The sequence below is a fragment of the Schistocerca gregaria genome, chromosome 2 (genome assembly GCF_023897955.1).
Source record: "Schistocerca gregaria isolate iqSchGreg1 chromosome 2, iqSchGreg1.2, whole genome shotgun sequence".
In the NCBI taxonomy this organism is placed as follows: Eukaryota; Metazoa; Arthropoda; class Insecta; order Orthoptera; family Acrididae; genus Schistocerca; species Schistocerca gregaria.
This window is the reverse complement of record NC_064921.1, coordinates 756,340,555-756,356,844: the sequence shown is the minus strand read 5'-3', so window position 1 is coordinate 756,356,844 and position 16,290 is coordinate 756,340,555. Positions and strand designations below refer to the sequence as shown.

Sequence of the window (16,290 nt, the reverse complement as noted above, 5' to 3'; positions counted from 1 at the left end):
ATAATAAAATCTTTCATTGATAATATATTGCCAATCGGAATCTTCTGTGGCTTACTGAAGGTATTTGATTATGTCAGTCACAATATTCTATTAGGGCAGCTCATTTTTTGTGGGATATATAGTTCAGTAAATGCCTGGCTTAGTTCTTATTTAAGAAAAAAAATGCAGAAAGCTACTCTAGGCTGTCTGAGTAATACAAAAAGGAACACCACATCACCTGTATGTGAAAAAATTGCAATAGGAATCCAACAGGGTTCAGTCATTTGCCCACAACTGTTCTTGCTTTTGTTAAGATTCCACCATTTGGTTTGAATCAGAAGGCAGAATTAGCCCTGTTCGTAAATGATTTGAGCAATTTCGTAAAGTTAAGCAAAGGAGCATCAACAGAGAAAATAGTAAGTAATGTTTTCATGAAAGTGCTAAATAATTTTCCATAAATGGCCTAGCTTTAAACTTTGAAAAAACACAGTTCATCCAGTTTTGTATGCCAAAACAACCTACCTCCATTAAACTAGCAGACCAAGAAAAAATAATAACCAGGGTAAAAGTTTGTAAATTCCTATGTGTGCATACTGATGAAAGCTTGAACTGGAAAAACCATGTAGTAGACCTGCTGAAATGTTTAGGATCTGCTATTTTTATCATAAGAATAATTGCCAATTTCAGGGATATATAGTGAGAACAACTGACAATTTCAGGGTATAGGGCTCAGTAAGTTAACATATTATGCATATTTCCTTTTGTTGATGTCTCATGAGACAATATTCTGAGGTAACTCCTGCCTTAGGCAAAAAGTATTCAATGCACAAATGAAAGAAATTGGAATTATCTGTGGTGTTCACACACATACATGTTGCAGGTATCTCTTTAAGCAGCAGGGACTATTAACCACAATCTCACAGTACATTTATTCAATTATGAAATTTGCTGTCAGCAATCCATCTAAGTTTGAGAGCAACAGAGTTATACATAACTACAACACTAGAAGGAAAAAGATCAGCATTACTCTTTAATGATTCTAACTCTGGCACAGAAAAGGATGAAATGGAGTTATAAAACTCTTTGACAGCCTACCCATGGAAATAAATTGTCTGACAGATAGCAGAAGTGTTTTGCAATTTTATACCACAGAAGTCTCGAGTAGAGATAATTAGTATCTTAAAACAAAACCTCTAAATGGCCTGCATATAGCCACGTAGGCCTAAATAATGCTTTTATATATTTCTATGTCTCTTAATTATAAAAAGTGTTTTATGTTTGTTCTGTGGACACATTCCACATTATGACATTTAATGTGAATTTTGTCTATGATGCAAGTATCCAGCTAGCTAACTAATTAACTTCAACAATATAAACCATTAATGTGCATATAATGAATAAATTATTTATTTGTGTATAAGACATATTGTATACATAATAAAAATTTTCTATTTTTATTTACAGTAAGAGAAAGTAGAAGTAGTACAAACAAGTACATCTTGTTTCAAAACTTTTTTTTTGTCATAGCTACTCTTTAGACATTTACTTCATAAGTTTTTACTAAAAATACCATGTAAACAATACAGAATCATCTTTCAGATGATGAGTATGAAATATGCCCATTTAAAGAGCCATGCATATAAATTTAAGAAATTTGCATGTGAGCTACATGATGCTGCACAAATAATTTTAAAATATGAAACACATTACAACAAAGCCTACAAAAAATATAGTGTACTGTCTCTTTTGTGAAAGGCAGAGCAATTGGTGTTTCATAATTACATTATTATATCACAAATAGTGCTTTCTATTTACTCAAGAACTTCCAACTGTATTCATCATTATTGTGACACATCCTGGACACATGAATAATATATGATTATGACATAAAGTGAATGCCATAAATAGTATTAAACATTATAACCTTTTGCACTTTTCAGATGCCTGAGTAAAATTGGAAATAATAACAAAATTCATGTAATTATGAATAGTGAAATTGCTATTACATAAAATTAACAGGTATATAACTGTAATTAATTATTACCTCATTCATACATCAATGTATAGTAATAAAATCAGGAATTTTACATGTAAAAAAAACTAGGTAACTGTGTGTTGAAAAGGTTTAGAAATATAAGATATAGGTTTTGAATGTATCGGTTTATGAGGTAATATTCTATTATTTGACACTTAAGTATTGACTGTCATGACAATTTATAGTGTTCCAAGTACAAACAGTTCAATTTTATTTCATTCTACCAGTTGCTAGATTACACAATATACTAAAATAAAATAATTTTTAAGGGTTATAAAATGTCAGTATGAGAAAATTGCTGTTTGGAGTATTTTGAAGTAACAGCAGTAGTGAAAGCAGTAGAGAGCATAGGACAAAGAATTCTCAGTTCACATAGGCAACTTCACAATAGCTTCAACAGTACCTCGCAGTTCCTTACACATATAACATGGTAACTATGGTGGGAAACAAGAGAGCTTGATAGCATAACAGTAATATGTGTTTCTCTTCCTGAAAGTATTCTAAAAAGAAGGATGCTACTTTTCTGATGATTACCTGCTTGTGGTGTTCATTGGTAAATCCAGTACAAAATTAATTTCAGTGTAATAAACCAATATAAATTATCTACCAGTCTCTGTGTGCATGGCACACGGTTTGCACAAAAACTTCAGTATATTAACATGTCCAGAAATTCACCTGAACAGACAAAATATGGTATTACATTTAACTTCATTTCACATCAAATTGTCTTTCTCATGGACAGCTGAAACAGCAACTTGTAAAACTGTTCTTGATATGCTTCACTTTTAAGCAAGCAGGAACTACTCTGCCTTCTTCTACATTACGATGACAGATCTACAATTGTATAACTGTCATGGTATCATTGCACTTTGATTCAAAAGCTGTAAAAATCACTACAATAATCTGAGATTTCTTGAGAGAAATGGCAGTCTCTTGGTTAGAAAATTTCACAGAAGAGTTTTTTTACTTCTGAGATTTGAGTGTCTACATCACTGGTACACCTTTTATTGTGGGGTAAAATTATGTTGCTAAGAGCAAAGAAGGTTGACTGAATGTGTCTCTCCCCAGCAGTTGTTACTGCTGCTGTTGTGGCTGTTGTTCTGCAAAAACTGCATATGGTGCTTTGGTGAATTTGATGAGTTCATTGTGTTTTCTGTATTTGACTCGGGAAACCTGTAAAAGAGTTTAAAGAAATGTAAATTTTGGAATGATTTATTTGTTTTGTCAATTAATAAATTAATCACATCACTTCCAATATAAGATTGGAATGAGAAATTGCATTTCTTGCACCAATAAGAAATAATACAGCATAAATGCCTACATACTTTAAAGGGGAACACAACGATATGAAAACTATTTACACAAAACTGTAAATTCATAAAAAAGGAATGAAATGAGTTGCAAAGTAGATAATTAAAAATAGCAATTATAATTGATAGTTTAAATGAATGTTTAAGATAGGAAGAAATAAATTCCACTCCAAATCTCAGGAAAAAAATAAAGATGCTCTCAAACAATTAAAGCTGAAGGAAGTGTCCATAAACAATATATCATGTCGACTGGTGTGGACCTGCTGGCCTAGTAAAAACGTGCATGGTTAACAATTTGTAGCCTTCTGTTAAACTTCCTTCCATCGAAGAGGCATAAGTGATTTCTTCAGATTCCATGTTAAAAGTCAGATATCTTGCCTTGAGGTTTTTACTCTAGTTGGGCTGCCTCAAATGAGACACAATAAAGTCCCAGAAAATGGAAAATGAAGGGCAGAAATATTATTCTAAGCTCCAATCCTTCTTTGAATGAGTTTCAAAGTAATTTCATATCAACCAGAATGTAGCAGGAGCACAGAGAAGTTTCTAGTAAATAATCTTGGAAACAAGTGTATACTAAATGACATATGAAATACCTTCAGTTAATCTCTTAAAACATGCTATTAACATTCCAAGCTGTTAAGCCGACATTTTAACATGAGATCTAGGTGGAAGGTGTTGAACTATGGATGCAAAAGATTCTGGTAGAGGTCAGGCCTGAGCTCCTCATTTATGATACAGCCAAATTTAGCAAGCAGTTATGAGGTAGTTGTTACCAAATTTTTAAGTACTTTGTTTTGCTATATGTTGTTTGTTGCTTTTTATTTGCTTTTCTCAGTTTAGTTTGAGTAAGAGACTAATCCTGGTCTATCACAAGGCTTGAGTATGATTTTCACAGCACCAGAAGGGATTGGCAATCCCTGTGACCGTGTGCCAGTTCTGCTTTTGCAAAAGCATTGAATACAGGAGTAGGCTGCCATCTTTGCAAGAGGGAGGCGGGTTGTGTTCCCAAGCATGACTTGTCTCACCTTGAGTGCTCTCAGTTCTCATTCGTTAATGCTCATGGCTGACTGTCATGTTACAGTGTCTGCACTACAAGATTTTGTGTGTATAGTGTAGTACAAGGAGGAGACGGAAGGATGAAGAGAGAAAAAATAAAAGAAAGAGAAAAGAAGTATGAAAAATTCTTCACACTATTAACTTATGAGAATGCACAGCAGGTGTAAAACAAAGCAGAAGGCTGTAGGTAAGGAGATGCTGAATCACACATATTTACCAGTCAAGAGAACAATGCCTGCAGCTCTCATCAACTACCTTATTAGAATGTTATTGGAAGATCTCACAGAAAACCCAAAGAAAGTTTGTTTATATGTAACGATTGTTAGTAGCACCAAAGGCCATCTCCAGACACTCGTGGATGACAAAGAAACTGTAATTGAGGGAAGCAAAAGTGCTTAATGTCATTTTCAAATGTTCCTTTGCAAAGGGAAACCCAGGAGAATTGCCCCAATTTAATCGTCATACCACTGAAAAGGTGAGTTAAATAAGTATTAGTGTCAGTGGCATTAAGAACAGCTAAAATCATTAAAATTGTACAAGGCTTCAGGTTATAACAGAATCCCTATCAGATTCTATACCTAATTTGCAACTGAGCTAGCCCCCATTTTAATCATAGTACAAGGCATGTTCAGAGAGTAAGGGTACTAGACTTTTTTTTACTGTAGATCCCTCAAACAAAGAACTTTACATTCTAGCTGGAAGAAAGAACAGGCTATACCCATGTACAAAAGAACAACAAAATTATCATCTAATAACCCTGACTCCCATCTGTTGTAGGTTCTTAGAACATAATCTGAGTTCAAATATAATGATTTATCTCACACAGAATAAGTCACTCCATAGCAACCAGCATAGATTTAGAAAATATCACTCACGAAAAATTTAACTTGCACATTTCTCACACATCACACTGACAGTCACTGATCAAGGCAAAATGTAGACACTGTATTTCTCAACACCCAAAAAGCATTTGAGTCAGTACCACACTTATGTTTATTATGTGAGCTATGTTGTATAGGGAGTCAAGTGAAATTTGTGACTGTATTGAGCATTTCTTGGTAGGAAGGACACAGCATGTTATTTATGATGGTGATTCATTGGCAAATGTAGAAGGATTTCTGGTGTATCCCAGGGAACTGTGTTGGGATCCTTGTTGTTGCAACATAATAGACTGACATTCACCAAATGAAAAGTATGATACACATCTTCAATACATATCATGATAGACTAGCATATTTCATTTTTCATAGTTAAACTTACAATTATTTTATTTCTTCATAGTATTACATTAGATCTATTTAATTATGTTCACTTTTCTGTAATTTTTCTGTATAAATGAAGTCCTGCCCAGATGAATCAGTAATAGAGGTAAATGAAACACTGAACTGTTAGCATTACATTATTCATACAATTTTTGTAGACACATTAACTCTGGAAAAGTTAGAATTATTAGAAGACTGTTAATACTGATTATTATTCTAATTCATGTGGGTGAATGTCAGAACCCAAAGTGAACAAGAAAAAATATAGCATGTGTAATAATTCTTGTAACTTAATACAAAAGAAAATGTTGATAAAAAAATCGTCACTGTAATAATATCAATTTAAAACATCAAGTGAATTTTGACATGAATCTTGTCACAAAATTATTTGGAATATGAAATTGTAACAGCATTGTAAATCTTAACAAAGAAGTAAACTTCATGGATGTTAAGATGTTATAAAGGGGATTGTAGCTACAATCATGGAAAAGACAGACAGACAGAGAGAGATAGTCTTGTCAGAACAATTGACTTCAGTTGGTCTATGTTTGTCTTGCATCTTACATAGACTATCAGAGTGAAGGAAGTGAAGATCATTGACTATTGTCTTCTTTGTACTGTGTCCGTATACGGACATGCTTGCTCATGGTGTGTTTCCGATACAAATTTGCTCATCCTCTCTGAATGTTCTACACTAAACTACTTGCCTCCCTTGCTCACTGTTTAAGCTTATGACTGAGTGCTCCTCAAGTGACACCCTACGCACTCGCAAAAGCTGATTGATGCTGTATTGAAGAAACTGTTGCGCACTCGCTGTGCACTGTGCCATTCCACAGCTCACTCCTGATACATGTTATTAACACACCCGGCGCAGCCGACACACCGCTGTGGGCCTCAGCATCCACATGCTAAGGTTGGTGACATTGTGTTTCCCAGTGTATTGTCCACTGTCCCATGCAGTGACAACTGTATTCCTTCTTCATGTGTGCAAGATGTACAATTAGGTACGATCATTAATGTCACCTGCCATACAGTGATCATGACAGAAGGCCCTCCAATGTGCTACAAAGCTTCCTGCCTCCCACCAAAGAAACTACACCATGTGAAAGTGGCTTTTAATGACCTTTTAAACATGGGTATTGTAAACCCCTCAGACAGTAAATGGTTGTTACCCATTCACCTTGTGCTTAAGAAAGACAGGTCATTCTGGTAGTGTGGTGACTATTGGAAACTTAACGCTTGCACCATTATTGACAACTATACTACTCCCCCCCTACATCCAGGACTTTGCCCAACTGCAGATTTGGGCCAATGTTTGGTGTTCTTGACTGCCAGAAAGCATATCTTCAGAACCCTATGTTCAAAAATGACATTGCTAAAGTGGCAATCATTACACCACTTGGCCTATTTCAATTCTGCTTTATGCCTTAAAAAACAAGGTCTAGACATGGTGAAGGTCATTGTCTCTATCTTGTTCAGTCTCTCATTTTGCGATGCCTACCTTGACAATATCCTGATCTTCTGAGCTCTGTTGAGGAACATGGGCACCCCTTAGCCTAGGTTCAGGCTGTCCTGAGTGACAACAGCATACAAATTAACCACATCAAATTGCAATTGGGCCATGCGAGTGTAACCTTTCTCGGTCACACCATCACCGCTGACTGAATCCATCCAATGTCTGATCAGGTCAGTTTCATCCATGATCTCTCTCTCTATCCAGGACACACCACAATCTGCACCATTTTCTAAGTATGGTGAGTTTCTACTGCAGACATTTTCCCCATGCTGCCTCCATCCAGGCCCCATTTGCAAATGTTTTGGCCGGGAAAAATACCTTTGGGAAATGAAAAGTGCAGTGGTCAGATGAAGTGATTCAGGTGTTCAATGCCTTCAAGATTGTACTTTCAAATGCTGTCATGCTCATGCACACAGTTCCAGGTGCACACATCTCTGTCACAACTGATGTGAGTAACACTTCTGTCAGCACTGTTTTTCAGCAACACATTGGCCATACAACCAAGTCATTCTGGTTCTTCTCGAGGAAACTCAGGGCTTGCCAGTGCAAGTGGTCAGCAGCTGACTGTGAGCTACTCATGGTTTATGAAGCAATGAGATACTTCAACAATGGCATCGAAGGTTGCATATTTACAATTTTTATAGACAATAAGCTATTTGCTGGTGCAGTTCGCAACCCAGCTCAGGATCTTCCTCCAATGAGATTCCGCCACATGAACCTGATTAGCCAATATACCACTGACATTTGGTGCATCCAGAGGATGGGGAATGTGATTACAGATTACCTTTCCAGAGTGAATTTCATCACTTCTCCTTTGGACTTGGATGATCTGACAGACAGATGATGTCAAACTTCAAAATCTGTGACATGACCCTAATTCATTGCTGATCTTAGTGTCCCACTGCCTTCCAGCTCACCACTCCTTATATTAAGTGAGACATCTCTGGTCAACCTCTGTCCCTTTGCCCTGGCCATGTGTCTTGAAGCAAGGTCAAAGGTCAGGCAGAATCACCACTGGGTGAGTCTGAGATGCTGAAGGGATGCCTTTGACTTGCGCACATCAATACAGTGGGTCCACTTCCCCCATCTGAGAGGTATAAGTATAATCTTTCAGTCATCAATCAGGTAACCAGATGGGTCAAGGCCATACATCTTTCAGACATCACGGCCGATTCAGTTGCATGAGCTTTCATCTCCATATGTATTACACACTTCAGGTGACCCTCGTCTATAACCACCGATAGTTTATGCTTCCAGAATACTCTCCAAGTCTGATATGAACCGTCCAACTGTGAAGGAATGCCTTGTAGTTGCCTGGGACATCAACAATTTCTGGCCATATTTATTTGGTGAACCATTCATTACTGTATGGACCACCACTCTTTATGCTGGCTGACTAGCTTGAAGAATCTATCAATCTGGTGGTGAGAGGGTCACAGAGACTTTAGGAGTAAGAAGTCATAGAGATATACTAAAACCAACACGGACACAATGACACCAACTGCCTTTCAAGGGATTGTTTGGTGAAACACGGCAGTATGGACAAAATCTCAGTAATCATGCATTTAATGATATTTCTCTTGAACAGAGAAAACTATAGAGACCATGAAGAAGGAGAAATTGACCAAAGGAGAATTACAAGTAATAAATGGAATATTGTAGAAGAGAAGCTGTGATCAATGTGGCTGAAACAGTTGGCTGTAGATGAGCTGGGATGACATGCAACCATCTTAAAGCAATTCATCTATTGTATGAACATCAAGAACTCAGATGGAAATCCAGTTCTACGCAAAGAAGGGAAAGCAGAAAGGTGGAAGGAGTATATAGACGTTCTATACAAGGGTGATGTACTTGAGGACAATATTATGGAAATGGAAGAGTGTAGATGAAGATGAAATGGGAGATACTGCATGAAGAGTTTGACAAGGCACTGAAAGATCTGGGTCAAAACAAGGCCCCGGGAGTAGACAGCATTCCATTAGACACTGCAATATCTTATCATGATTCATGATGGCTCTAGGCACAATCAGATGCAGGTGTAACAGGCCAGGTCTCTACTGATCCATTACACACTTTGTGAGCCAGTGTACAGAATGCCAGTGATGGGAGTATATGCTGCAGTTACATCCAGGGCATCTATTGTATTTCCAAAGTCGCCTGCAGCAGTGCCATTCCACCATATTGTAATCGAACTCTAGGGTCCCAAAATTTGATAAATGATGATCAATGGATAATGGCAGCCCTGATTACCTCACCTGCTATACTGTCACCAAAGTTGTGTTGTGTGCTGAAGTTAGGAAGTTTCAAGGTTCCCTGTACTGTAGAAGGCATCATTTTGAAGCTCAGACCACCCTTTCCAATGATCTCTGACCGTGGAAAAAGTTTTCCAATCGAGACTAGTACCAAATGTGATTCATTGTGTTATCACCTACAGTGTGACAACTGCTACCACCCAAAGATAAATGGCCTGATAGAACACTTTAATAAGACACTGCCAGATATTCTCTTGTTGTACATTGATGTTAAACAGAGAGACTGGGATACAATACTGTCCATCATGACATTTGCATACAACACAGAAAAACAAGATTCTATAGGCTTCACACCATTTTTTCTGCTACACAGTCTCAAGGCTTACACTGGCACTCAGGATGACAACATGAAATACCTCATCACTGAAGAAGAAGCAAAACAGCCTGGAGGGGGCTGAGAGCTCTATAACACCAAGCAACAGTGAGTGAGATACAGCCCAGGAGACTTTGTGTGAGTTTTTATGCCTGTGCAGTAAGATGGTCGATCAGAAAAGTTAATAAAGCATTACTATAGGCTGTATTGTATTCCTTTCCGCTTGTTGAGTGTCACATACGAACTGGAAGATTATGACCGTTCACCAAGAAGACGAACACACAGAAACATCATCCATGACCTTTGAGTGAAGCTCTGCTACAGTCCTGAGTACAGATTGACAATGGGGGTTTCTCATTCAAGGAAACAGGAAACCTGATTGATGAACATGAAGCTTCAACTGGAGAGGCTACCTCCAACACTTGTCATAGTAAAGAGGATGTGATAATGCAACAAGAACATAAGGATCCTCCAGTGCTGCTATAAGGGAACCCAGGACAAGACCCATATCCAGGGTGCTACAATGAGAACCTCTGAACAGTGGGTCGCTGTTTCTCCAGGAGAGGGAGCATTGCCTCAAGCTGTGCTGTGCACCTTGTGAAGTTGTGGTTAGTCTTGATGGCTGACACACTGTGGGTCACAAACCCCACAACCAGTAAATATTTTTCATTTAGTATTTATTGTGTCTGGAAGGTTCTTGAAATTTCTTATGTTTGTAACGACTGTGTATTCTGAGGTATTTTATGTTTGTATAAATAGCAATACTCTCTGCCCAGGAGTTCAGTTCTGTTTTATCTGTATGTTGGTATCGGTAATAAACTTTCTTTTAGTGCTGTATGTTGTACTCCATTAACAGTGCTAGATGTTGTACTTTGCTAATGAGCATGCTTTCCAATTTGGACTTGAATGTGGTTATGGCACGATAACATGACCTTAATTTCACATTAACAGAACATTTCCTACTGGAATAACAGTACTGCCAACAACATTAACACAGTTCCCTTTGATTTCGTATTGTAGTTTGTTGGGCTGATTATCTCTGAATGCCAGTGCACATGCAAATAATGTTTTAGAGACTCTGACTTTTTTTAAAAAAAAATTTTGCCTCTTCTGGCTGACACACTGCTTTTATTCCAATGTATACCTTTTTTTGTATCACCAGTATTAATTTTTTTCTGTTTTGTACTGAAGTGCCCTTATATTCAAGAAATAAAACTTGTACACCACAAGCTGTTATAACTTGTTACGAGGGCTGCCCAGAAATAAATGCACAGCATTTTTTTCTTCAACAATTCTTTATTGAACATAATGAGAATTACACACATTAAATAATGGTGTTTTATCTACACATCCTATTTTTCCACGCATCTCCATCCCATTTATGGCCTTCCTCCACTGCAAAACAAAGGCATACCAATCCTTGTCCTGGTGGCAGAGCCAGTGCTTCACTGTGCAAATCACCTCCTCATCATCCTCAAAATGTCTTAAACAAATGGCATCCTTTAATCTGTCCTCACAAATGACAACATCACCTCACTGCAACATATCAGGTGTGACAGCCGTGGAAGGTCTCCCCGACTGCTGCAAATCATGGAGCTATGCCAAAACACCTACTGATGACCTCACCCTCCATGCATAGTGACTAACTGTACTTCTGTCAACAGTAGATGCTTCATAGACTTTGTACAAGGGTCTGTGAATATTCCCCACAGTTTCTTTCTCTGCAGTGAGAAATGCAATGGCGACATGTTGCTTGTAACGTACATCACCTACAGACACCAGTTTGAAACTGTCCTGCAACTACACTATCTGTCGAAAGTGATGGAAACTTGGCATGCTCACTCAGAAGACTTCAAATAATACATAGGTAATGGTTCACATTTGTAGAATTGTTTTTGGCTGAGAAAAAAATGTGATGCATTACTTTCTGGGGCAACCCTCATATAAGATCATAAAGCTTGGGTCCAAAACAATCTAAACATATGCATTTTCAAGCTCAAACCATGAACAGCAGGTAGCATTAATGATTAATGATTAATTTGCAACAATATTTTTAACAGAATATTATTTTGTCATTGGTGCTGATATGACTACAGAAAAGGTATTTCATTTTTATAAGACTGTTTGGTACTTACTCTAACTCATAATTCTATGCATATGAAAAACAATTACCTTGCAAAGTTGGTGTTGACGTTTTCAGTGCTGTCTTCTTCAAAACTGACCTGGAATATAATGAGAAAATAGTTTTGGTTTCAAAAGAATAAAATGAGGTGAATGAAAATACTACCTATTACATATGTGTATCCAAAACTGAAATAGCCACTGACCAGCCTCAACACTGTAATCACACATTTGCTATGGGAATGAGCATAAGCAGATCCCATGTATGAAATGTGATGTCACAAGAACTGAAATGCAATGTACAGAAAAATAATTCATTCAACTTTGTATTCACAGAATGCCCAAATTAATAAAAAAAGAGGATATTGTGATGTTCTGTAAGCTATCATATAATCATGAAAACAAGAAGGATCATGATGACTACATGCTATCTTAGTGCATTCTGGAAATGAATATACTCCTTTGAAATGAGCAAATGGCACATTGCAGGTGGTGAAGACTCCATTATTCCATAAAGCAATTCAGGTGATGGCCTGTTTTGTTATTAAAAATGGAGAAAAATATTGATTAAGGTACAAATAGATGGGCTCTTGCTATTATTTTGCAAGCAGTTGACTGAATGACTTAATCAGTTACAGTAGCAGTGCATGTGGGAGTATAATGTTTGAAACAGAGAGAAATGAAAATTTAATTGATCACACTCAAGAATCATGAATGCCAGAATATGTCATCTTACAAATACTCCTAGAATTCAGACCAGTATGCTGTTTGCACAAACGTGTGGTTCCTGAATAGAGGCAGCAGCCTTTCCAGTAGTTGCAGGGGCAACAGTCTGGATGATCAACTGATCTGGCCTTGTAAAACTAACCAAAACAGCCTTGCTGTGCTGGTACTGCAAACGGCAAGGGGAAACTACAGCTGTAATGAGGATAATGGAATGTAGTCGAATTAAGTTGGGTGATGCTGAGGGAATTAGATAAGGTAATGAGACAGTTAAAGTAGTAAAGGAGTTTTGCTATTTGGGGAGCAAAATAACTGATGATGGTCGAAGTGGAGAAGATATAAAACGTAGACTGGCAATGGCAAGGAAAGCGTTTCTGAAGAAGAGAAATTTGTTAACATTGAGTATAGATTTAAATGTGAGGAAGTTGTTTCTGAAAGTATTTGTATGGAGCGTAGCCATGTATGGAAGTGAAACATGGATGATAAATAGTTTGGACAAAAAGAGATAGAAGCTTTTGAAATGTGGTGCTACAGAAAAATGCTAAAGATTAGATGGGTAGGTCATATAACTAATGAGGAGGTATTGAATAGGATTGGAGAGAAGAGAAGTTTGTGGCACAACTTTACTAGAAGAAGGGATCGGTTGGTAGGACGTGTTCTGAGGCATCAAGGGATCACCAATTTAGTATTGGAGGGCAGCATCAAAATCAAAGATGGAGACCGAGAGATGAATACACTAAGCAGATTCAGAAGGATGTAGGTTGAAGTAGGTACTGGGAGATGAAGAAGCTTGCACAGGATAGGGTAGCATGGAGAGCTGCATCAAACCAGTCTCAGGACCACAGACCACAACAACAACATGCTGTTTCTATGCTGTTCTGCATACCAATAACGAACCACAGCAGTATTAGTAGAGTTGGGATAATATACAGCTGATCAAAGTATAAGGAATAACAGTATAATGGGAAACACTGACATTCTCAAATTCATATAATGTCACTTACTTTAGTTCAGAAAGGTGTCCTCTATTCAGCAATACACATTTTCAATAACATGCCAGCAACAATAAAAAGTTTAACTAATAACAAAGTTCTGTTTGAGAAGTCTCTGAAATATTTATTGGTGGTCAACTTCTTCTACTCTATTGATGAATTTCTTTGCAGAACTGATTGATGCATGTTGTTATTAATGATATCACATTATACAATATGACTTCTCTACAAATTCTGTACAGTTATGTGCCATTGTAAATAAGGGACATAATATGATTTTTTATTTTTTATTTGATGATGTGTGGCTTCAATAGCGTAAGTATTATCATAGGCACCTAAGTACCTGACATTTAATATTTGGTGACAACTTTTGTATCCTTTTAAATATAAATGTGCTTAAGACTTTTTTTTTTACCAATTACACATCCACAAGAGCAATTTCATTTGAGATCTGTGGAAGGTACATTAGGATATCTGTTCTTGTTTTGTAAATATTTATTGTGTATTCTTATTTTCCGACATGTTCCAGATCCCAGAGGCTCTCCTCGCTACGGTCGGATTGGAACAAAAACTACATCTAATCTAATGTCATATTTGATTATACACAATTAAAAGGAAGCTAGACATACAAATAACCTTCTCATCAGTTTAATGACAAAATTAGTGATAATGAAAAGACATAGCAAAAGTCTATTTTGGCAGCCAGAGTGGCCGAGCGGTTCTAGGCACTACAGTCTGGGACCGCGCGACCGCTACGGTCGCAGGTACGAATCCTGCCTCTGTCATGGATGTGTGTGGTGTCTTTAGGTTAGTTAGGTTTAAGTAGTTCTAAGTTCTACGGGGCTGATGATTTCAAAAGTTATGAACCATAATTTTACACAGAAGAAAGTCTATTTTACCTTTAAGTATCATTTGACTTATAGAAAAGTAATAATCATTTTGTGATATAACACATAATTATTGTGGTGTATACATCATGCATTTATTTATCATTTATTTTTAATTCTTTGGATGACCATATTGTTTTGTATTTCTCACACCCACAAAATTTTAGTTAATACAGGAATCATTTCTTGCATTACAAATTAAAGAAAAGCTGATTAGTTGCTGTTGTTGTTGTTGTTGTGGCCTTCAGTCCTGAGACTGGTTTGATGCAGCTCTCCACGCTACTCTATCCTGCACAATCTTCTTCATCTCCCAGTACCTACTGCAACCTACATCCTTCTGAATATGCTTAGTGTTTTCATCTCTTAGTCTTACTCTACCATTTTTTCCCTCCATGTTGCCCTTCAATGCTAAATTGCTGATCCCTTGATGCCTCAGAACATGGCTTACCAACCAATCCCTTTTTCTAGTCAAGTTGTGTCACAAACTTCTCTTCTCCCCAGTTCTATTCAATACCTCCCCATAAGTTATATATTCTACCCACCTAATCTTCAGCATTCTTCTGTAGCACCACATTTCAAAAGCTTCTATTCTCTTTTTGTCCAAACTAGTTATCATCCACGTTTCACTTCCATACATGGCTACGCTTCATACAAATACTTTCAGAAATGACTTCCTAGCACTTAAATCTAGACTTGATGTTAACAAATTTCTCTTCTTCAGAAACGCTTTCCTTGCCATTGCCAGTCTACATTTTATATCCTCTCTACTTTGACCATCATCAGTTATTTTGCTCCCCAAATAGCAAAACTCCTTTACTACTTTAACTGTCTCATTTCCTAATCTAATTCCCTCAGAATCACCAGACTTAATTCGACTACATTCCATTATCCTCGTTTTGCTCTTGTTGATGTTCATCTTATATCCTCCTTTCAAGACACTATCCATTCCGTTCAACTGCTCTTCTAAGTCCTTTGCTGTCTCTGGCAGAATTACAATGTCATCAGCGAACCTTAAAGTTTTTATTTCTTCTCCATGGATTTTAATACCTACTCCAAATTTTTCTTGTGTTTCCTTTACTGCTTGCTCAATATACAGATTGAATAACATCGGGGAGTGAATCAATGAATATTAACTTGCTTTGCATATCTATCTGTATGCCATTTATATGATTTTGGGGACATAAGTTCTATTGTAGTATGTATTCAAAGATGTAAAATACACATAATATTTTACCTGTTTTTATCATGAACTGAATGATTAATGAATGGTAACAATGAAGTAAACTTCACCAACCTCTATTGCTACAATAATGGACTAAATCTGCTGGGAACACTGTGGATAGATATAAATTAAAGTAATTTAAATAACTGAAGAAATTAAAGGATAGAAAAATAACAAATAGAAGTGATATAAATGTGGAAGAAAGTGATGAAATCTTGGTTGAAACATCATTTAATGTGACTTTTGTTATAGTCCCTTGTGATTTGTCATCCATGTTCCCTCCAAATTTAGAAATGGTCTGGAAAGTGAGGGGCCATTTTATGTTTTAACTAAAACTAAGAGACAATTTTCTCCCATTTTATTTTTGAATTACCACAGAACAACTTACCCATGTGTTTCCATTGTCAGACAGTGTAGCTGGCTCTGATGAAAAGTCAATCAGAAGACTCTTATTCTCACTCTGCAATTTGGTGCTGTTTATTTCTTGTCTTGTGTTACTGAACTCTGAAATAAAAGAAAATTGTAACATAAAAGAATACTATATTAGCAGTACAGAGGAATG

At 36.8% G+C, this 16,290-nt stretch overlaps 1 protein-coding gene across 1 annotated transcript in view; it reads right to left on the bottom strand.

The window, feature by feature from the left end:
* Positions 1 to 1,358: 1,358 nt before the first annotated feature.
* The window catches only part of LOC126334953 (low density lipoprotein receptor adapter protein 1-like), a 186,131-nt gene continuing 171,199 nt past the window's right edge, over positions 1,359 to 16,290 (bottom strand). Inside the window, exons 6-8 of the mRNA XM_049997699.1 lie at positions 16,117 to 16,232; positions 11,956 to 12,005; positions 1,359 to 3,187 (exon numbers count right to left, since the gene is read on the bottom strand). Coding sequence (XP_049853656.1) covers positions 3,043 to 3,187; positions 11,956 to 12,005; positions 16,117 to 16,232 — 311 coding nt within the window. The 3' untranslated portion in view covers positions 1,359 to 3,042. The remainder of the gene's footprint in view (positions 3,188 to 11,955; positions 12,006 to 16,116; positions 16,233 to 16,290) is intronic.